Raw genomic sequence first — 23,892 nt, 5'->3', positions numbered from 1 at the left:
TGAGGAGTAGAAGACACAGCACCTTTCGAGAACCATTGTTAATAAAGTAGTGCTTGAAAGGTTATATCAGAGCCTTTTTGCTGAGGGAAAGTGGGCAAAGATTTTAAGTACTATGCAAATGTCTATATGACTGATGTTCGACAGAGTTATGTATAAGAGGGAATAAATGCCAACTTTTCTCCTAGAAAAAAAAAACATAATGAGTGAGTGACATTGTGCAGGATCATCTACAGCGTCTGAAAGCACTTCAGCTTGTAAAATGTGAAATTGCCATGCTTAGTTTCTTTGTGAAAATCATTATTTCATGTTTACAAGGCCTTTTGTTTTACAAAGTGATGAAGTTACAGAAGAAAGAATTTTTGACCCTGGTTTCTGTCTGCTTCTGGAAGTAAACTGAACTGGTCCCACAGCTCCCTGCACCCAAATCCCGTGAGGGGTGGGTGGGACTAGAGCTGTACCCTCAGAAGTGCAGACAATCCTGAGAACTCACAGGAGACAACTACTTTCTGCCCACATTCCTGACCCAAGAGGAAATTGCCTAGTGACGTCTGTGCCCTCCCTCTGAGCACAGGGACCTGGCAGTAGTCAGGGGCAGGGCCCTTCAGGTTTCTGCCTGCACAGAGAGCTGAAATCCAGTCACCAGGATCGCCTACAAACCTGAGAGCAGAGGTCTGACCAACTCTTCTGTGCCAAGCAACTTGACTGGAAGCTTCAGGTGACAGAACCGCTCTCTGTTCCCAGATAAGGCTGAAAGAGAACATGTCTACGGGAGTGCTGACACCCAGGGCCATAAGAGGGTTAAGCCACTGTCAGGGACAGCAAGACAAGCTAATGCCAGAGTCAACCTGATGGCGAGAGGCAAGTGTCATGATGTCTCTGACAGTGGCTTGGCCCTCCTGTAGGTCTGTGTGTCACCACGCCTGTAGACATGTTTTCTTTCAGCCAAATTTGGGAACAAGAGAGCTCTGCTCTCAGGTGTGTAGGCGCTCCTGGCGACTGGCTTTTATTCTGTTCCATGGTAGAAAGCCCAAGGGTCATGACCCTGACCCTGATTGCTCTTAGGTCCCTGTGTCCCGAGGGCACATATGGCACTAGGCAATTTCCTCTTGGGTCGGGTATGTGAGGAGAGAGTAGACTCCTCTGAGTTCTTGGGAGAGCCTCCACTTCTGAGGGTCCAGCTCTCTCCCCAAAGGGATTTAGGTGCAGGGACCTGTGTGACCTGTTCAGTTCAGTTCAGGGCATGGGCTGGACCCCGCTGGTTCCTGCCACTGACTGCTCCTATATTCCTGGGTCCAGAAGCAATATGCAGTTTCCAGGGCCAGGGATGTGGGCAGAGGTGGGCAGGAGTGGCTTTCTGTCCTGTGGTCTCAGGATTGTTCACACTTCTGGGTGTTCAGCACTCTCCACCACAGGATTGGGGTGGAGGCTTCCTGATTGCTTTAATCTCCCTTATACCATGCTTTTATTTCCTGGGAGATATTATAGAAAATTTGATGTATAATCGATTAATTTGTTCAAAACTCTCATTCACAGAAAAGTATAATTTAGGGGTAGCTAAACATTTGACAACAAGTATACGCCATGGGTAAATTTTTATGATGAACTTGGAGTTCACAGAGATGAAACACAGTCTACAGTGTAAGTATAACTGCCTTTGAATCTCAGTCTGACTGGGAAGTAATTATGATGCCCAGGCCCCATGAGAATGCAGAGACCCATCCCTACCTGATAGCTGTGGGACTTCAGATGGTGACACCACACCTCAATAAAGAAGATCGTTAAGAGTGAATAGTTTGAGATTACTCTTTTATTCACCAGAATACATCCAATTTACTTGATAGTAACCAGATGCAGGTAGTCAATATATAAAGTCTATATCCTTATCAAAATAGCAAATCAATTGCAAGAAAAAAACAAGAACAAATAAAAAACAAAACTTCAAATGAATAGAAGGAAAATCAAATAACCAAAATAATCAAAACTGAAATCAAAATCTAAACAGAGGAATTGTGCTCAGCATTCTTTTGCTGCTCATTTTACAGAACAGACTGATAGACTATGGCTGACTTTGGAAAAATAATAGAAAAGCAGTTACTGATGGGAATAATCTTTTCAAGAGGAATGTAAGGAGTTCTCTTTTGTTGGAGTGGGGTATGAAGGACAAGGTTGTCCACTACTGAGTATAAAATATATGACAGTCTGTGACTCAAAGTCTTTCCAATGTTGTGGACTGATCTCTAGGAAACACTTCTGGATGACCCATCAGGACAAGTACAAATTTACAAATGCACAGTGTTTCTGGATGACCAGCAGCTCTTGACTGATGTGCATCAACACTTCTCTGAGTCCCTCCAAATGTGCACTCTTGATGGGGAGAAGAGAGATGAAAGTACGGCCTATTCAATCCAAAGAAATCAAACTAAAGGAGGAAAATGCAGTCCACAATTGCTATGGACATTACAGGTGAGATTCAATAGTGGTGTATTTGCTGTGCACACTTAGTTCTCCTCCTGTAGCACTTCTCTCCAAGGGAGGTCTTGTCCTGGTCTGTGTCATGTTTGAGTTTCTGCTGGAGAATTTCAGACCTAGCAGAGTGAAGGAAAAAAGGTTTAGTGAGTGGTTGTCAATTCAGCTCTCCCTCTTACATCAGCTCTGTTCAGTTGGACAATCCAGCATGACCTGTCAGCTGAGGTCAGTCCCTGCATCACCAAGTGTCATAGAGTATGGGACTTGGATTTATATCTCAGCTTTTAAAAACTGCTAGAAATTGAACTGTGAACTACACACTGTACTGGAATTAAAAGAAAAAGAAAAATGAGCATATTTTTTACTCATCCAGTATATTACATTGAATAATAACCTTGTAGCTATGTCTGAATCTGAGTCCAAAAGAGGTATGAGTAACCTAGAATACCATGTGGATGCCTTCTGGAGAACATGCCCAGAATTGAGGTGAAAGTTCTGATTATGTTTGCAGTGAAGGAACCTGCCTAGGTTCCATTTTAACCGCTGTACCTGCAAATACACAGAGAAGCCATCTCACATCAAATCCATGGGAATTGCATAGATCCTGTAATCACTGAGAATGTGCTCCATGCAAATCTTCCCAGCATACACATGGACATTAAAGGTGATTGTGATGTAGAAACAGAACAGCAGCCCTGTAAGTCTATGGCTAGTGTAAGGCAATTTGTGAGAGGACAGAAGAGAAAATGTCCTCAGATCTTTCCGGAGAGATCACAGGAAGAAAGGAGTAGAAAATACCAAGAAATCCAGAGGATCATATATATTGTTTCATGGGCAAAATTCACAGGAACTGTACTAGAACAATACTCTGAGTAGCTCCTTAGCTGCCTGATGCTGAAATCCATGTGGGTGGTCATTCACCCAAAAAGGATATTTATACAGGGACAGGATATCTAAATGGCTTCTGCCAACCTCTGTTCCTACCTGATCTCAGCATGCTTCTACATTGTTTCTCAGAAGTCATTTTACTGGGTGATGAATTCTTTCTCCTTCAGAGTGTCTTGCATTCTTTCCTATAATCCTTCCTAATTCTGGTCATTGGAAGATTGTACTGTCAAATCAGGTATGCATGAATGTGTGCACACACAAACACACACAGAGACACACAGAAACAATAATACACACTCCCAAACACACAAGACATGTGTGTTCACACAATATAAACATAGTACATCAAAGTGAAGTGTTTACTTTCCCAGTTAATCCTTAATATAATGATTCCCCAGGATACTCTGGAGGCATAAAAACAAATGTTGAGTGGGATATGTACACAGTGGCCATAGCCTACAGACAGCTCAGTCAGTGATGTTCTGTCCTCTCATAAACCAACGTAGAATTAGGGTTCTTGTCCTATTAGCTCATCTGGTTTAGCAAGTTCCCAAGGTTGTAGAGCAGTCTTGTTTCCAGCAAAGGATCATATGTTGGTGGTGGACTAGACTCTTGTTCACTGTTTCAGACTTTCCCCAAAGTGTACAGCTTCTTCTAATCGGAACTCTCTTTACCATAGCCTGACTGACTTCATGCCCAAAGCTAGAATCATAGGAAATCTCCATACCCAGGATCAAAATCAACAATTTTTTCTGCCCATAATGTGATTTTGTCACAGATATTTTGAGTAAGTAAGTGAATGCTTGCATGGATTATCTCATAATCCATGGAAGAGCTCCATTGTATGCCAAACGATTGGGGTGCTGTATTTGATGCTGCATGGATGCAAAGTGAACACTAGCAGTGCTGTTGTCAGTACTCGGAAATAGAGGCAAACACAGGTGCATTTCTGCACAAACACACACTCACTTGCACATACAAACACGCATACCACAAAGACTTGCAAAATCACCCAACATTAGAAAAACAAACAGCATGAGCATAAACATGCTCAGACAGAGCTGGTACACACACACACACACACACACACACACACACACAGACACACACACACACACATACACATATACACACACACACACTCACATGCACAAATGAAAACTTTGCTCTTATGCAGCACATTTCCTGTTGAGTGAGGAATTAGTGGGAACAATGCTGTGTACAAGTCTCTTAGACTCAAGCAGGCTGTGCTGCCCTGGCCTGTACTCATTTCCACTTCCGGAAACCTTTCTATGCAGATACTTGATGGTCCTACAAATAAGTTACATGTTCTGCACAGATAGCCTAAACAATACAACATCAAATTCCCAAGAGAGAGATTTCTAGGAAAAGACTCCATCAGGCTCTATGCTGACTCATCATAGGCCCCTCACTAAAACTACCCTGTTTCCTTCATAGACGACCTTGGAAGCATCAGAGGAGACAGTGACTCATGGTCAGTTCCCAGGAACTTTTCATCACATTAGAGTTCATGTGATATTAAAACAACCTCAATGTCAGTCAGAAGGAGGCTAAATAAATAATATACAGTGACTTTTCTGAAATGCAGCACTGTGTACAATATTGAGAGGGAATCTATCCTGAAAGAATGCCGTGCCCATGATATAGTCAGCAAAGCAATGTCAGCAGAGGGATGCACTCTAGGATTCCATGCAAGATCATGCTGAAGCCAATAAGACAAACCAGAATCTTCCCGGGGGATACCTCTGTCCAGGTAAAGTGAAGAAATCTAATCCTTATTTTTAAAATAACTGAATGGTTTAAGAATGTGTTGAGACAAATGAGAGGGGGCTCCACCTGGAACTGGACCGGTGATGCAAAGACTGCTGGCCAGCACAGAACAGGAAGCTCCATGTTTGTTGAGAGACCTAGGCTCAAAGGACTAAGTTAGAGAATGATCGGACAAAATCAGATGTGATTAACTGGCCTCCCGTCATACTCACAAATTACAGGTCACCACAACAATGTAGTCTTCTTGGTGAGAATGGGGTGTATATATGGATAACTTTGTTCTTGAAGTCTAAAATCTCTTTTGCAATCCTCAGCTTTTGAGAACACATTTTCACATCCCTGCCTTTCTAACCAGCTTCAGACTGTAAGATCCAGATATGAACTCTTCAGCAGCATTCAAAGAAAACAGGACTGACATGCTGCTACTCAGGCTCTGTCAGTTAACCAAGATCTATGAAGCATGAAGACACCATCTTGATATACAGGGACAATTGGGTAGAAAAAACAAAAGCCAACAAAAGATGCCAATGAGAACCATTTCTTCGGCATTTCCACCAGGCTCTCCTTGCAAACTACGTACTTCATGGAATCTCACACGATCCTTGTAAAGAAAATGAGCTCCAGGCTTTTGCTTCATCCCTCAAAGCCCTGTTCTAGTCTAAAGAGGGGCTCCCACATAGCACCCTCCACACATAATGGCATGTAGTACTGTGATGTGTGATCAACCTATCTCCCTTAATAAACTGCAGATTCTCGAAGAGCAGGAGCATTTGCTTTCCAAACATGCTGTTTCTTGAAAAAGGGCTATCTCCACAGAAAGCCTTGTAATCCATCACATAAATGAACACTTGGTTGAGACCTAGGACAGTACATGGATCAGTCAATAGACAGTTACATTGGATTGTCTATGTTTATGGTAAGGCATGAGGACAACCTGACCCTGAGGCCTAACCCTACCTGCTGTTGCTTGGCTCTGGGGTCACAGATGTTCATTCCGGCCTCTTCACAGAGCCTCTTTGCCTCCACAGAGGATGCTGGCAGTTCAGTCTGCTCCACCAGCAGTTCTCTCTTCTCATTCAGCAAAATCTGTATTTTGTTCTTCAATTGAGCTTGTTCACACAGGAGCTGGGAATGCCTGATGCTGAACCACAAACAAAAAATGGTAAATCCTAGCCAGCTTCTAATTGCCTGTCACTCTTGCAAGTCCAATTATCCCTTCAAGGGTCCTCACCCCTAGACATCCCCAGAATAGAGCCACACTATACAAGTTAGCACCAATTAGAGGAGGTCAAATCCAGAATCCACATTCCACATGAATCAAAGTACTTCCGAAAATCCTACACTAAGACGGTTTATATAAATCAAGGAAGAAGAGATGGTCCATATGGGTGCTTATATGGTATGCTAAAACCATCTTTGTGGAGTGGGGAAATCCCCTCTGAGGGGTAGTTGAAGAACCAATAGCTATACAATCTTTCCATGTGTTCCTCATGCATCACAGATCTTTAAATCTCCTGTCAAGAGTCCTACAGGTTCAGAGTTGATTGATATTCCCATCATGGTACAAAACATTCTAACTAGAGGATCCTTAATGGGGAAAATAACAATTGGAGGGTCTTCTACACCCTTCACATGTAGGACAACTGAGTCCAAGAGCTACAAATCTAAGACCGTTGTCAGGAGGCAGGCTTCTTATTAAGAGTCAGACACTACGGAACCAGAGCCCTGTCTTTGGTTCAAAGTCATACAGGACAGAAGCATTCCCTGCCTAGTGCTGGGTTTTCATCTCTGTCAGCGAGTCACCGGTAGGAACTGTTCACTTGTATGAGCTCCTTGTACTTCTCCATGGCATCACTTATTGAGTTGGTCATCATTTGCATAGCCATCATTCTCCTCTCATGTTTGGATTGAAGTATTGGCAATTCGACATCCAACCTGTGTTGGGACATGGCCCAAGGAACAAATAACCATCTGAACTCATGATTTCAGAATTACATGAAATGTAAATAAAAAACCCAATAAAAAATTCAAATTTAATTTATGGGTGTGAGGGAAGAATGTGGTAAACTCACAGACCAGAGCAAAAACCCAACAGTGAGACTCCAACCATGATTCTTCCACATGAAATATTTCTATGAAAATAAGCAAATATCTAATTTGAAATAAGGACTCCTTAAAAGGCTTGGGAGATAGATATGTTTCTACAAAGACTCTGTGTATATGAGTAGACAGAGCCTGGAGGTTTCCTGATTGGGAATAACAAGAGACAAGAATTTCTTTTTTTTTTTTCTTTTTCATCTTTATTAACTTGAGTATTTCTTATTTACATTACGATTGTTATTCCCCTTCCTGGTTTCCAGGCCAACATCCCCCTAATCCCTCCCCCTCCCCTTCTCGATGGGTGTTCCCCTCCCCATCCTCCCCCCATTACCGCCCTCCCAACAATCACATTCACTGGAGGTTCAGTCTTGGCAGGACCCAGGGCTTCCCCTTGCACTGGTGCTCTTACTAGGATATTCATTGCTACCTATGAGGTCAGAGTCCAGGGTCAGTCCATGTATAGTCTTTAGGTAGTGGCTTAGTCCCTGGAAGCTCTGGTTGCTTGGCATTGTTGTACATATGGGGTCTCAAGCCCCTTCAAGCTCTTCCAGTCCTTTCTCTGATTCCTTCAACGGGGGTCCTATTCTCAGTTCAGTGGTTTGCTGCTGGCATTCGCCTCTGTATTTGCTGTATTCTGGCTGTGTCTCTCAGGAGCGATCTACATCCGGCTCCTGTCGGTCTGCACTTCTTTGCTTCATCCATCTTGTCTAATTGGGTGGCTGTTTATGTATGGGCCACATGTGGGGCAGGCTCTGAATTGGTGTTCCTTCAGCCTCTGTTTTAATCTTTGCCTTCCTATTCCCTCCCAAGGGTAGTCTTGTTGCCCTTTTAAAGAAGGAGTAAAGCATTCAGATTTTGATCATCCTTCTTGAGTTTCATGTGTTCTGTGCATCTAGGGTAATTCGAGCATTTGGGCTAATATCCACTTATCAATGAGTGCAGTTTTTCTGTGATTGGGTTACCTCACTCAGGATGATATTTTCCAGTTCCATTCATTTGCCTATGAATTTCATAAAGTCATTCTTTTTGATAGCTGAGTAATATTCCATTGTGTAGATGTACCACATTTTCTGTATCCATTCCTCTGTTGAAGGGCATCTGGGTTCTTTCCAGCTTCTGGCTATTATAAATAAGGCTGCTATGAACATAGTGGAGCATGTGTCTTTGTTTTATGTTGGAGCATCTTTGGGGTATATGCCCAAGAGAGGTATAGCTGGGTCCTCAGGTAGTTCAATGTCCAATTTTCTGAGGAACCTCCAGACTGATTTCCAGAATGATTGTACCAGTCTGCAATCCCACCAACAATGGAGGAGTGTTCCTCTTTCTCCACATCCTCGCCAGCATTTGCTGTCACCTGAGTTTTTGATCTTAGCCATTCTGACTGGTGTGAGGTGAAATCTCAGGGTTGTTTTGATTTGCATTTCCCTTATGACTAAAGATGTTGAACATTTCTGTAGGTGTTCCTCAGCCATTTGGCATTGTTCAGCTGTGAATTCTTTGTTTAGCTCTGAACTCCATTTTTTAATAGGGTTATTTGTCTCCCTGCAGTCTAACTTTGTGAGTTTTTTGTATATTTTGGATATACGGCCTCTATCTGTTGTAGGATTGGTAAAGATCTTTTCCCAATCTGTTGGTTGTCGTTTGTCCTAACCACAGTGTCCTTTGCCTTACAGAAGCTTTGCAGTTTTATGAGATCCCATTTGTCGATTCTTGATCTTAGAGCATAAGCCATTGATGTTTTGTTCAGGAAACTTTCTCCAGTGCCCATGTGGTCAAGATGCTTCCCCACTTTTTTTCTATTAGTTTGAGTGTATCTGGTTTGATGTGGAGGTCCTTGATCCACTTGGACTTAAGCTTTGTACAGGGTGATAAGCATGGATCGATCTGCATTCTTCTACATGTTGACCTCCAGTTGAACCAGCACCAATTGATGAAAATGCTATCTTCTTCCCATTGGATGGTTTTGGGTCCTTTGTCAAAAATCAAGTGACCATAGGTGTGTGGGTTCCTTTCTGGGTCTTCAATTCTATTCCACTGGTCTATCTGTCTGTCTCTGTACCAACACCATACAGTTTTTATCACTATTGCTCTGTAATACTGCTTGAGTTCAGGGATAGTGATTCCCCCGGAAGTCTTTTTATTGTTGAGGACAGTTTAAGCTATCCTGGGTTTTTTGTTATTCCAGATGAATTTTCAAATTGTTCTGTCCAACTCTCTGAAGAATTGGATTGGTATTTTGATGGGGATTGCATTGAATCTGTAGATCACTTTTGATAAAATGGCCATTTTTACTATATTAATCCTACCAATCCATGAGCATGGGAGATTTTTCCATCTTCTGAGGTCTTCTTCAATTTCTTTCTTCAGTGTCTTGAAGTTCTTATTGTACAAATCTTTTACTTGCTTGGTTAAAGTCACACCGAGGTATTTTATATTATTTGGGATTATTATGAAGGGTGTTGTTTCATTATTTTCTTTCTCGTCTTGTTTCTCTTTTGTGTAGAGGAAGGCTATTGATTTATTTGAGTTAATTTTATACCCAACCACTTTGCTGAAGTTGTTTATCAGGTTTAGTAGTTCTCTGGTGGAACTTTCGGGATCACTTAAACATAATATCATATCATCTGCAAATAGTGATATTTTGACTTCTTTTCCAATCTGTATCCCTTTGATCTCCTTTTGTTGTCTGATTGCTCTGGCTAGAACTTCAAGAACTATATGGAATAAGTAGGGAGAGAGTGGGCAGCCTTGTCTAGTCCCTGATTTTAGTGGGATTGCTTCAAGTTTCTCTCCATTTAGTTTAATGTTAGCAACTGGTTTGCTGTATATGGCTTTTACTATGTTTAGGTATGGGCCTTGAATTCCTATTCTTTCCAGGACTTTTATCATGAAGGGGTGTTGAATTTTGTCAAATGCTTTCTCAGACTCTAATGAATTGATCATATGGTTTTTATCTTTCAGTTTGTTTATATAATGGATTACATTGATGGTTTTCCATATATTAAACCATCCCTGCATGCCTGGGATGAAGCCTACTTGATCATTGTAGATGATTGTTTTGATGTGCTCTTGGATTTAGTTTGCCAGAATTTTATTGAGTATTTTTGCGTCAATATTCATAAGGGAAATTGGTCTGAAGTTCTCTTTCTTTGTTGGGTCTTTGTGTGGTTTAGGTATAAGAGTAATTGTGGCTTCATAGAAGGAATTCGGTAGCGCTCATCTGTTTCAATTTTGTGGAATAGTTTGGATAGTATTGGTATGAGGTCTTCTATGAAGGTCTGATAGAATTCTGCACTGAACCCATCTGGACCTGGGCTCTTTTTTGGTTGGGAGACCTTTAATGACTGCTTCTATTTCTTTAGGAGTTATGGGGTTGTTTAAATGGTTTAACTTCAGTACCTGGCATCTGTCTAGGAAATTGTCCATTTCCTGTAGATTTTCAAGTTTTGTTGAATATGGGCTTTTGTAGTAGGATCTGATGATTTTTTTGAATTTCCTCTGATTCTGCAGTTACGTCTCCCTTTTCATTTCTGATTTTGTTAATTTGGACACACTCTGTGTCCTCTGCTTAGTCTGGCTAAGGGTTTATCTATCTTGTCGATTTTCTCAAAGAACCAACTTTTGGTTCTGTTGATTCTTTATATGGTCCTTTTTGTTTCTACTTGGTTAATTTCAGCTCTGAGTTTGATTATTTCCTGCTTTCTACTCCTCCTGGGTGTATTTGCTTCTTTTTGTTCTAGAGCTTTTAGGTGTGCTGTCGCGTTGCTGATATATGCTCTCTCCTGTTTCTTTCTGCAGGCACTCAGAGCTATGAGTTTTCCTCTTAGCACAGCTTTCATTGTGTCCCATAAGTTTGGGTATGTTGTACCTTCATTTTCATAAAATTCTAAGAAGTCTTTAATTTCTTTCTTTATTTCTTCCTTGACCAGGTTATCATTGAGTAGAGCATTGTTCAACTTCCATGTATATGTGGGTGTTCTTCCCTATTGTTGTTGAAGACCAGCTTTAGCCCGTGGTGGTCTGATAGGATGCATGGGATTATTTCTATCTTTCTGTAACTACTGAGGCCTGTTTTATGACCAATTATATGGTCTATTTTGGAGAAAGTACCATGAGGTGTTGAGAAGAAAGTATATCCTTTTGTTTTAGGATAGAATGTTCTATAAATATCTGTTAAGTCCATTTGGTTCATGACTTCGTTTAATCTGTCTATATCTGTTTAATTTCTGTTTCCATGATCTGTCCATTGATGAGAATGGGGTGTTGAAATCTACTACTATTATTGTGTGAAGTGCAATGTGTGCTTTGAGCTTTAGTAAGGTTTCTTTTATGTATGTAGGGGCCCTTGTATTTGGAGCATAGATATTTAAGATTGAGAGTTCATCTTGGTGGATTTTTCCTTTGATGAATATGAAGTGTCCTTCCTTATCTTTTTTGATGACTTTTCATTGAAAATTGATTTCATTTGATATTAGAATGGCTCCCCCAGCTTGCTTCTTCAGACCATTTGCTTGGAAAATTGTTTTCCAGCCTTTCACTCTGATGTAGTGTCTGTCTTTGTCTCTGAGGTGTGTTTCCTGTAGGCAGCAGAATGCAGGGTCCTTGTTGCATATCCAGTTTGTTAATCTATATCTTTTTATTGGGGAGTTGAGTCCATTGATGTTGAGAGATATTAAGGAATAGTGATTGTTTCTTCCTGTTTTATTTGTATTTGGATGTGAGGTTATGTTTGTGTGCTTTTCTTCTCTTTGTTTTGTTGTCAGGATGATTAGTTTTTTGCTTTTTCTAGGGTGTAGTTTGCCTCCTTATGTTGTACTTTACCATTTATTATCTTTGTAGGGCTGGATTTGTAGAAAGATATTGTGTAAATTTAGTTTTGTCATGGAATATCTTGGTTTCTCCATCTATGTTAATTGAAAATTTTGCTGGATAAGTAACCTGGCCTGGTATTTGTGTTCTCTTAGGGTCTGTATGACATCTGTCCAGGATCCTCTGGCTTTCATAGTCTCTGGTGAGAAGTCTGGTGTGATTCTGATAGGTCTACCTTTATATGTTACTTGATCTTTTTCCCGTACTGCTTTTAATATTCTTTGTTTTGTGTATTTGGTGTTTTGACTATTATGTGACGGGAGGAGTTTCTTTTCTGGTCCAATCTATTTAGAGTTCTGTAGGCTTCTTATATGTTTATGGACATCTCCTTCTTTAGGTTAGGGAAGTTTTCTTCTATGATTTTGTTGAAGATATTTACTGGTCCTTTGAGCTGGGAGTTTTCACTCTCTTCTACACCTATTTTCCTTAGGTTTGATCTTCTCATTGAGTCCTGGATTTCCTGTATGTTTTGGACCAGTAGCTTTTTCCATTTTACATTATCTTTGATAGTTGTGTCGATGATTTCTATGGAATCTTCTGCTCCTGAGATTCTCTCTTCTATCTCTTGTATTCTGTTGGTGATGTTTGTATCTACGGCTCCTTGTCTCTTCCTTTGGTTTTTCTATATCCAGGGTTGTCTCCCTTTGTGCTTTCTTTATTGCTTCTATTTCCATTTTTAATTCATTCACCTGTTTGATTGTGTTTTCCTGGAATTCTTTCAGGGATTTTTCTAATTCCTCTCTATAGGCTTCTACTTGTTTATTTATGTTTTCCTCCGTTTCTCTAAGGGAGCTCTTTATGTCTTACTTGAAGTCCTCCATCATCATGATCAAATGTGATTTTAAATCTAGATCTTGCTTTTCTGGTGTGTTTGGATATTCAGTGTTTGCTTTGGTGGGAGAATTGGGCTCCAATGATGGCACATAGTCTTGGTTTCTGTTGCTTGGGTTCCTGTGCTTGCCTCTTGGCCTCAGGTTGTCTCTGGTGTTACCTTGTTCTGCTATTTCTGACAGTGGCTAGACTGTCCTATAGGCCTGTGTGTCAGGAGTGCTGTAGACCTGTTTTCCTGTTTTCTTTCAGCCAGTTATGGGAACAGAGTGTTCTGCTTTCGGGCGTGTAGTCTTTCCTGTCTACTGGTCTTCGCTGTTCCTGTGTGCCTATGTCCTGAGTCCACCAGGCAGGTCGCTTGGAGCAGAAAAGTTGGTCTTACCTGTGGTCCCGTGGCTGAAGTTGCTCGTGGGGAGCTGCTTTTGAGCTCTCCAGGAGGGCGGCAACCAGGTGGGCCTGCACCGCCTTTTCCTGGGGCCCCTGTGCACCAGGGTCTCAGATGGAGTTAGGTGTTTTCCTCTGGAGTCAGAAATGTGGGAAGAGTGTTGTCTCTTCTGGCTTCCCAGCTGTGTCTGCCCCTCTGAAGGTTTAACTCTCCCTCCCATGGGATTTGGGTGCAGGGAGCTTTTGATCGGGTCCCTTCAGATCCGGTCGGTGTCTGGACCACAGGGGACCTGCCGCTTTAATGCCAAGAATTTATTTCTAAAGTAACTGTTTCTAGGTCACAATAAACCATCCATAGATAGTTAAAAAATAAAAAGTAAAACAAAAATAAAGTTCAAATCAGGCAAAAGAAGATTATGTGAAATCAGACTGTCTCTGAGTTACTTAAACCCAGTATATACCACATACTTGCTTCTTCCAACTGGGTCCTATTCGTACTGATTAAACTTCTTATCCTGGGCACAGGCAATAGAGCCAGGGTACCAATTGGAGGGATCTGACCTTCAAGAGTTAGCCGAGTGAGTATTAAAGCATTGACTAGTTCTGTAAGGCATTTCCTCCAGCCTGTGTCACAGCCTTTGTTCCAAGAGAACCTTGTGATGACATTTCCCTTGTTTTGAAAGCAGGGATACTCAATCCTTGGTTTCTATTGTTACATGAATTCCCAGTTGGCATAACTACTTTTGACAGGGCAGAGGATTTATAACACTTCCTTCCCTCAGGAGAGTACTATCTAACACCAAGTTAAACAGAATCTGCAAAGGGCTCTGTTGATAAATGTGGGCCTCCACACTATCATCACCTGCAAATTGTTCATCAAATAAATCATCAGATCCCATCAAAGTTTCCACACTCCCTGATCATGAACAAAACACCCACAAATACTTTCACATACATACATACCAACCCATATATAAACACAATTAGAATGCCAACTATATCCATGGAGGTGCCATAGAATCAGTGTATAATGAACAATATCAGAGTATAAGAACGATGACATTCAGGCATTTCATTCACTCACTTAGATGCTGCAACTGTGACCTTGTCCTTCCAGCTGTTGACCAAACCAATGCAACTCCAAGCAGCACAGGGTCAAGTCCAAAAGAGGTTGATCCTAAACACACAGCACCTAGCTTATCTCACAAAACAATGCCTGCCAAGGCTCCTTAAATCTGGGAGGAGAGGTGAAATACTCTCTTGATGTAAAGAAATCTTGGGTTAACAGAGAGAGAGCACAAGACAGTCAACAGGTTACTGGGCATATTGACTACCTGTAGTCCCAATCATCATAGATATAAAGGTTCAGGATTTTAGAAAGTTCATCCCTCTTGAATTTACACTTCTGGATTTCAAATTTCAGTTCCTCCAATTTTCGTATCTGCTTTTCTTGCTTACTGATGACATTTTGGGATGATGCCTTCCTACCAAAACCTGTAGATAGATAGACAGAAGTGAATTTGCATATTTGATGGCCCATGGGAGTCAAAACCATTCTGAGTCCCAAAAGGAGGTTGAGGAAATGGAAAATCAGGAGGCTAGGTGAATCCCTGAAAGAGTAGAAAAGCTATCTTCAACCTGGACTGTGTTCCTCTTCCTAACTGCCACTGCCATACATATGCCTCATTCACTATTAAAGGGCCCCTTGCCCCAAGCTGCCTCAGACATAAAGATTTGGGACATTGTCAGTTCATTTCAGACGTGGGGCAGTTAAAACCTGGAGTTCTGGGGCTGGGGATTTAGCTCAGTGGTAGAGCGCTTACCTAGGAAGCACAAGGCCCTGGGTTCGGTCCCCAGCTCCGAAAAAAAGAACCAAAAAAAAAAAAAAAAAAAACCAACCCTGGAGTTCTTAATGCTTAGCAACATCAAGCTCTAATCATGTGTGTTCCAGCCCAAAGTGTCTGAGATTTCAATTCATGACTAGGGGTGCATCCTTCCTTATTCTTGTCATCAGAGACTTATGTAACCTACAGTAATCTAGAGGATGAAGTGCTTCAACTCCCAACCATGGATGGTCACATTGTAAATCTCACAGTACCTGATCCTGGCATTCATTGGCACTCAAAACTAAAAAGCTTCCAGAAAAGAAGCTGAAGGCTTACCAATCCTTGGCTCTCTGTCAAATTAATGATCAGGAACTCCTGACTCTTGGTTTGCCTTTGAGAAATCCCAAGGCTCCTGCTTGTAAGGCCTAGTCTTAGAAGGCACATCTCAAACCTACCTCCTTGAGGATGTTCCCCAACTCTGCCCAGGACTCACCAAGCCTTCCCCGGAATGATTTCCTCCTTCCTGTTTTACTAGAGAGGGGGTCATCTTCCTTCTGCCTTGGTGTGGTCTCTCCTTGATCTCCACTTTCCTTTCGAAATAGCTTGAGCAGCTGGCGAAACATGCCTGCTTGTGAACCCAAAGGGAACTGAAGGAATATCCCAAAGGCAGTTGGTGTCACCACAACACTGGTGACATCACAGAAGATTCTAGGGATCTCTTAGATACAATAGATTGTCCAGTGAAGGGCTTACTGATGATGTCACTGGGAAGTTCTAAGGCCTACCTGCTAACTAGCTTTCCCCAAATTGATCAATTTCTGTGGGGGCCCTTTCCTCCAGTCTCTCATGTGTCGCTGGGAATACCATTTGGCAACCTCTATTTCAAAGCTAGATATTTCTCTCTGCTTCATTAGAAGTCATCAATGCTTTTGCTGGGGAGAGTTGCTTACAACCCTGAATTGGGTTAGAGAGTTTTCTTACCACCCAAATCTCTTAGAGACCACGGATCTACATCTACCACCTGAGAACATGCATGTGACACACATTTCAATTCCCAAGGTTTTCCCTGTTCTTAGAGACCAATATCCTTCTCATATATCTTCAATTGTATATAACCTGGTAATATTTGCTCACTGTGAACTCCTTGTTAGCTGGCATTGTTTTGATATACACATCCATGTATTGCACAAAATCAGTGGTCTGTAATCCAACTTTTTGCTATAAAATCTGCCTTTTCTTGTGAACATAGGGGATAAAGTACAGGGCACGTATGAAATTATGAATTTCTGTCCTTTTATATATTAAGTTGGACATCCTCACTTTCTGAAATATAACAAGACAATTAAATTGGACATCAGTGAGAAAACGTCAACCTGGACCTTGTGTTACTACATTGTAATCAGATAACCATCCCTTCTCCAACATATTTCTTCCTGAATTTCTAAGGATATTGGGATATCCTGCATTGTGATATTTAATTCATAGCAAGCATAAGAATCAGGCGGATGGGCAGGGAGTGCAATGGCCTGAGTTCAGTTTAAACCTCAATTCTAATGCGTCCATAAGTTCAGGAGGGAGTCCATTTGGCATTGTCATCTGTGGCTTCTGTGTTCTCATCCCGGGTGTGCTGAATCTGTGATAAGATGCCACCTAACCTCACAGACGTCAGGATGAAAATCATGTATGACTTTTCTGGGGAGAACTCTGCCTTTTCCTACCATCTGGAGTTATACAACATCACTATGCCAAGCTCAGAAGAGAGGGATGGAGATTGTGGAGGCCTTAGAAGTTGAGGATCTTTTCTGATTAAGGCACATATTTTTCCTATATACTTTTTCCCTTGCTCTTTCCCTAATGATGGCTGACTTCTTTCCTGGCTTGACATATACTGGAGTCCAATCTTTTGGATTACTGAAGCTTTTATTTTTGAGATGACAGGCTCACCCAGGGGCCTACTGCATACAGGATTCTATTCCCAAGGAAGTTGTTGCTGCAGAATCACAGCATGGGGGCAGCAGCACAGGATATCTCCCAGCTTTCTCTCCTGCAACTGCTGCAACTGTAATGGGGCTATTTGTTTGTTTGTTTGCTTTTTATTGGAAATACCTACAAAGCTGGTGAGAGTTGATACACACCTTTAATCCCAGCACCCACGAGGTTTTTTTGTTATTGTTTTTGTTTTATTTCATTTCATTTATTTATTTGTTTTTGTAATTGTTGTTAGGATTCTTACTGTTTTCTTTGGTAATTCCCTCTAGCTATACGCTCTGTACCTAGAATGTGAAGCCCATGCTCTGCATGGGCCTATTATTCATGTTAAGGATTTTATTCTTACCACCAACACCACAGATGGTCACATTATTTACTTTCAAATCAGGAAAACAGGCATAAAGAAGAGAGCTATGTTGTTTGGTCTCAGATAACCAGCCAATCAGGAGTGTAGGATGGCTTCCAATGTTTTGGATCAGGTAAGCTTCTGTTATTGAGATGAAAGGCCTCTGCTGAAGCCTCCAGTTGAGTAACAGAGAGCCTGGAAAGGCTGAAAGAGTGGTTGCACCTTGAAGGTGAAGGCTGGCCCTTCAGTGCCTCTGGAGCCTGAGGCAGAGTTCTGTTTGGAACACAAGAGCACTTGGCCAGAGATGATTGAGCCCTGAGAGCTGGATGAGCAGAGGCCTCCACAGTCCTGATAAAGGGAAGCAGAGCCACCTAGATGTGAGGGAACAATGGATCTTTGATCTGCATGTTCTCCACTTCATTTATCTTTGCTGTTTACATAGTATATGTAAATGACAAGGGCATCCTATTTTATAACATCCAGTCTCTCTAGATGTTAAAGCATTTGCAAGTATAAACACAGTAGAGTTAGTTCAGCAATACATTGTGTCCCATTTTGTTAAAGAACTTTACTTTATTTCTATTTATATATATTTTTCTTATTCACTTTACTTTCTGCTCACTGACTACTGACACCTAATTACTCTCTCCCACAATCCTTCCCCAATTCTCCTGGCACAGTCTTCTCTGAGTGTATGAAGGCCAACTGTCTCAGTACCTCCCTTCTTTCAGCAAAGCCTTTCCTGGGGGCATTGGTGAGGATGCTGGTTTTGAATGCCTTCGACTTAGCTTTCTTCATGCTCCAATTTGCTGGCTTTGGAAAGTGCGTGAAGAACTGTCTGTGAATTTGGTAGTTCATCCAGATGGTACAGAAGAGGCAATGGTTTTGTTAATATTCTTGAGAGTATATTTCAATCAAACCTATCCTACTAATATCCTAACAATGACAAAGGTAATGGGAGGCTACACATCTATTCCATTAGTTTTCAGTTCTTCTCAGAGCAGCAGGGTAGTAGCCCACAAAGCTGGCAAAGTTAAGTGAGGTCACGCAGGGGTCCTAATAGCACAGTCCTACTATCTTAGAATAACTTCTAGGGACTTACCATATCCATACACCCTTAGCTCCATATGCACTGGACCCCAGGGAAGTGCTCAACGTTTATTGCTTTTGTCACTCAGTTTGCCACAAGTGTTAGAAATCTGAAAAGTTCAGAAAACTTGAAGGTGTGAATAAGTCCCAGTGACTGGAGTAAGCTCAAACAGTCTGTGACAATAAAGAACTGATTGAGCATCCAAGAGACAAGACGCTCACCAGGACCATAGTTGTATCACAGTAACAAAATTTGAATAATAAGGCTTCAGGTGAAAAGATAAATTAGGAATTCTAGGCCAAAAAGTTTTTTCCTCTGCCCTCAGGGTTGCAGCCATTCTTTCAGCCTTTCCTGGCCCTCTCACAGGATCAGAGTTCTTACCTGGAAACAGGGTTATCTGGAAGGCGCATAATACATACCCACAGACTACTCTTTGGGTACAAACTGACAGGCAACTTCAAGGCTTAAAGTCATTCTCTCTCTCTCTCTCTCTCTCTCTCTCTCTCTCTCTCTCTCTCTCTGTCTCTCTCTCTCTCACTCTCTCAGAGCTTGAGGATAAACACACTCTGCATTCTTTTGTGCACTCTGCTTTTTTTATTGCAGTTTTCTCTTTTCAAACTCCCACACTCATGCACACCTCTGTTCATTACCCTTTCATTCTCACACACACTCTTCATACACACCTCATACATATCTCACACACACCACATGCACTCTCCTGTCACGCACACACACAGTCTTCACACACACCTCACACATATCTCACACACACCACATGCACTCTCCTGTCACGCACACACACAGTCTTCACACACACCTCACACATATCTCACACACACCACATGCACTCTCCTGTCACACACACACAATCTTCATACACACCTCATACATATCTCACACACACCACATGCACTCTCCTTTCACTCACACACACACTCTTCATACACACCTCACACATATCTCACACACACCACATGCACTCTCCTGTCACGCACACACAATCTTCATACACACCTCATACATATCTCACACACACCACATGCACTCTCCTTTCACTCACACACACACTCTTCATACACACCTCACACATATCTCACACACACCACATGCACTCTCCTGTCACGCACACACACAGTCTTCACACACACCTCACACATATCTCACACACACCACATGCACTCTCCTGTCACACACACACACAATCTTCATACACACCTCATACATATCTCACACACACCACATGCACTCTCCTGTCACGCACACACACAGTCTTCATACACACCTCACACATATCTCACACACACCACATGCACTCTCCTGTCACGCACACACACAGTCTTCACACACACCTCACACATATCTCACACACACCACATGCACTCTCCTGTCACACACACACACAATCTTCATACACACCTCATACATATCTCACACACACCACATGCACTCTCCTGTCACGCACACACACAGTCTTCATACACACCTCATACATATCTCACACACACCACATGCAGTCTCCTGTCACACACGCACACAGTCTTCACACACACCTCACACATATCTCACACACACCACATGCACTCTCCTGTCACACACACACACAATCTTCATACACACCTCATACATATCTCACACACACCACATGCACTCTCCTTTCACTCACACACACACTCTTCACACACACCTCATACATATCTCACACATACCACATGCACTCTCCTGTCACGCACACACACAGTCTTCACACACACCTCACGTTCTCTCCTCACTCATTCTCACATGCTCTCTCCCTGGCGCTCACATTTGTTCTCAGAATCTCTCTCTCATTTGCTCCCTCATTCACTATCACATTCTCTCTCCACTCACTCTTCACATGCTCTTCTCATGCTCTCTCATTCGCTCTCACATTTGTTCTTACATTAGCTCTGTCATGTACTCTCTCATTCACTCCCTCATGCTCTCTCTCATTTACTCTTCACATGTTCTGTAGCCTTTCTCTTGCCCCAGTCCTTTATTCATGATCCAAAAGCAGGTAGAAAAAAGACATTTATAATCATTGCCAAATCAAATTCAAAGAATAACCACATCCCACCAAGAAGTAAGAATTACAATTACTCCACAAAGTTTCAATCTTCCCCTATACCCAGGCCTGTGGCCAAAATAATAATAATGGTAAACTCATCATTATTTAAACTTTAACTTTTAACTTATTATTCTTCAGAGTTCAAAGCTCCGAGGTCAGCTACTTGCATTTTCCTGTGAAGCTCTAATGATAAATGATATAGCCAAAGCTGCCGGGCAGTGGCCAGAAAGAATCAAGTTAACCCTTAGCTCAGTAGTTCTGCTAGCTTTCTGTTCCTTGCACACAAAGACCCTCATAAGAGTCCCAGTAGTTTGACGTAGTTTACTAGTATATTATTTTATATATTCTATACTTCCTTATCCAGTAACCAGTCTCAAATATTATGTAAAATTTATTTCCTAACTTCAATAACTTTTCCTTTCTTAGGGTCCCAATGTTGGCTCTAATTCATTTTCTAATAATTCCTTCAAACTTTCTTTGCAAGTCAAGCATTAATCTGGAAATACTATTGTGCACTTATTACATTGTTTCCAAGATGAGACCACACAGCATGCACATGGGCCATTAGGGCTGTGCTGTGCTGTGCCCCTATGCATCAATTTCCAATTGTTTAAGAATCATAACATCAAGGAGCATCTAATTGCACAGAATTCACCAGAGCAGGAGGAGAAAGAAGTTGGAAAGTCAGATATAATAGAATAACTATGCACACCAAGGCCAACTGAAAGGCAGTCACACACAAATGAATTCTATACAGCCGTTGTCCAGGGCTAAGGTTAGGGGAAATGGGAACAACCAGTTTTTACAAAGAGCTACTGCGGGCTACTGAGATGTCTCCATCCCGGACTACTGCAGTCAGCCTCTTATTTCAGATGGCTGGTCACCTGGAGGGATCTGTCTCAGAGTCCCAGATGCCACCTCACTTTACAAGGAGCTGCCACTGGCTTCTGCGATGTCTCCATCCCAGCATACTGCTGGCAGTCCCTGTCATTGTATGTTGTTCTCAGCATTAGCCAGAGCAATCAGACAACAAAAGGAGGTCAAAGGGATACAGATTGGAAAGGAAGAAGTCAAAATATCACTATTGCAGATGATATGAAAGTGTACTTAAGTGACCCCAAAAGTTCCACCAGAGAACTCCTAAGCCTGATGAACAACTTCAGCAAAGTGGTTGGGTATAAAATTAACTCAAACAAATCAGTAGCCATCCTCTACACAAAAGGTGAGAAAGAAATTAGGGAAATGACACCTTTCATAATAGTCCCAAATAATATAAAAATACCTCAGTGTGACTTTTTTCAATCAAGTGAAAGATCTGTGTGACAAGAACTTCAAGTGTCTAAAGAAAGAAATTGAAGAAGATCTCAGAAGATGGAAAGATCTCCCATGCTCATGGGTTGGCAGGATGAAGAGAGTAAAAATGGCCATATTTCCAAAAGTGATCTACAGATTCAATGCAATCCCCATCAAAATTCCAATCCAATTCTTCATAGGGTTAGACAACAATTTGCAAGTTCACATGGAATAACAAAAAACCCAGTATATCTAAAACCATCCTCAACAATGAAAGGACTTCTGGGGGAATTACCATTCTTGAACTCAAGCAGTATTACAGAGCATTAGTGATAAAAACTGTATGGTGTTGGTACAGAGACAGGAAGATAGACCAGTGGAATAGAAGTGAAGACCCAGAAATGAACGCACACACCTATGGTCACTTGATTTTTGACAAAAGAGACAAAACTGTCCAGTGGAGAAAAGATAGCATTTTCACCATTTCACTGGAGGTCAGCATATGGAGGAGTACAAATCATCCCCTTCTTATTGCCCTGGACAAAGCTTAAGCACAGGTGGATCAAGGACCTCTACATCAAACCAGATACACTCAAACTAATAGAAGCAAAAGTGGGGAAGAATCTTGAACACATGGACACTGGAAAATTTTCCTGAACAAAACACGAATTGTTTATGCTCTAAGATCAAGAGTAGACATATGGGACCTCATAAAACTACAAAGCTTCTGTAAGGCAAAGGACACTGTGCTTAGGACAAAACAGCAACCAACAGATTGGGAAAACACCTTTATGAACCGTACAACTGATAGAGGGCTAATATCCAAAAAATAAAAAGAACTCATGAACTTGGACTTAAGGGAGACTAATAACCCTATTAAAAATTGCGGTTCAGAGTTAAACAAAGAATTCACAGCTGAGGAATATGGAGTGGCTGAGAAGCACCCAAAGAAATGTTCAACATCTTTAGTTATAAGAGAAATGCAAATCTAAACAACCCTGAGATTCCCCATCACACCAGTCTGAATGGCTAAGATCAAACAGTCAGTCAACAGAAGATGCTGATGCGGATGTGAGAAAGACGAACACTCCTCCATTGTTGGTGAGATTGCAGCCTGGTACAACCATTCTGGATATCAGTCTGGAGGTTCCTCAGAAAATTAGACATTGCACTAGCTGAGGACCCAGCTATACCTCTCTTGCACGTATACCCAAAAGATGCTCCAACATACAACAAGGCACATGCTCCACTATGTTCATAGCAGCCTTATTTATAATCATCAGAAAATGAAAAGATGCCCTTCAACAGAGGAATGGAAAAAGAAAGTGTGGTACATCTACACAATGGAGTACTACAGAGATATCAAAAACAATGACTTCATGAAATTCATAGGCAAAGAGAATGAACCAGAAAATATCCTCCTGAGTGAGTTAACCCAATCACAGAAATACACACATGGTATGCACTCATTGATAAGTGGATATTAGCCCAAATGCTCGAATTACCCAAGATGCACAGACACCATGAGACTCAAGAAGGATGACCAAAATGCTCATGCATTTCAAAGGGGAAGGAGAATACCCATAAAAGGGATAGGGAGGGAAAGTGTAGAACAGAGCCTGCAGAAATGTCCATTCAGAGTCTACCCCACGAGTGACCTATACCTATACAGCCTTCAAACTAGATAAGGTGATGAAGCTAAGAAGTGCAGGCTGACAGGAACTGGATATAGATGTCTCCTGAGAGGCACAGCCAGAGCATGTCAAATACAATGGTGAATGCTAGCAGCAAACCATTGAACTGAGAACTGGACCTCAGTTGGAGGAATTAAAGAAAAATTGAAAGACCTGAAGGGACTTGCAGCCCCATAAGAACAACCATGCCTGCCAAGCAGAGTTCCCAGAGACTAAACCACTACCCAATCACTATACAGGGACTG

At 41.7% G+C, this 23,892-nt stretch overlaps 1 protein-coding gene and 1 pseudogene across 2 annotated transcripts; one reads left to right on the top strand and one right to left on the bottom strand.

Moving 5' to 3' along the window:
* Positions 1-1,792: 1,792 nt before the first annotated feature.
* Positions 1,793-15,964, bottom strand: Spetex2el9 (Spetex-2E protein like 9). 2 transcript variants are annotated; one of them, XM_039084392.2, is made up of 5 exons: positions 15,646-15,964; positions 14,661-14,820; positions 6,949-7,080; positions 6,103-6,286; positions 1,793-2,585 (listed from the first exon to the last, which is right to left on the bottom strand). In XM_039084392.2, the coding sequence occupies exons 1-5, from the start codon at positions 15,773-15,775 to the stop codon at positions 2,580-2,582; spliced, it is 612 nt and encodes a 203-aa protein (XP_038940320.1). In that variant the 5' UTR covers positions 15,776-15,964; the 3' UTR covers positions 1,793-2,579. The 2 variants fall into 2 exon arrangements, with proteins under 2 accessions (XP_038940320.1, XP_038940321.1); XM_039084393.2 differs by lacking the exon at positions 6,949-7,080 and having other exon boundaries at positions 15,646-15,947.
* LOC134480312 (partner of Y14 and mago-like) overlaps positions 4,994-23,892 on the top strand; it is an 81,157-nt pseudogene continuing 62,258 nt past the window's right edge.

The sequence above is a fragment of the Rattus norvegicus genome, chromosome 9 (genome assembly GCF_036323735.1).
Source record: "Rattus norvegicus strain BN/NHsdMcwi chromosome 9, GRCr8, whole genome shotgun sequence".
Lineage (NCBI taxonomy): Eukaryota > Metazoa > Chordata > Mammalia > Rodentia > Muridae > Rattus > Rattus norvegicus.
Note: the sequence above shows the minus strand (reverse complement) of the source record. Positions and strands in the feature narration are given on the sequence as shown.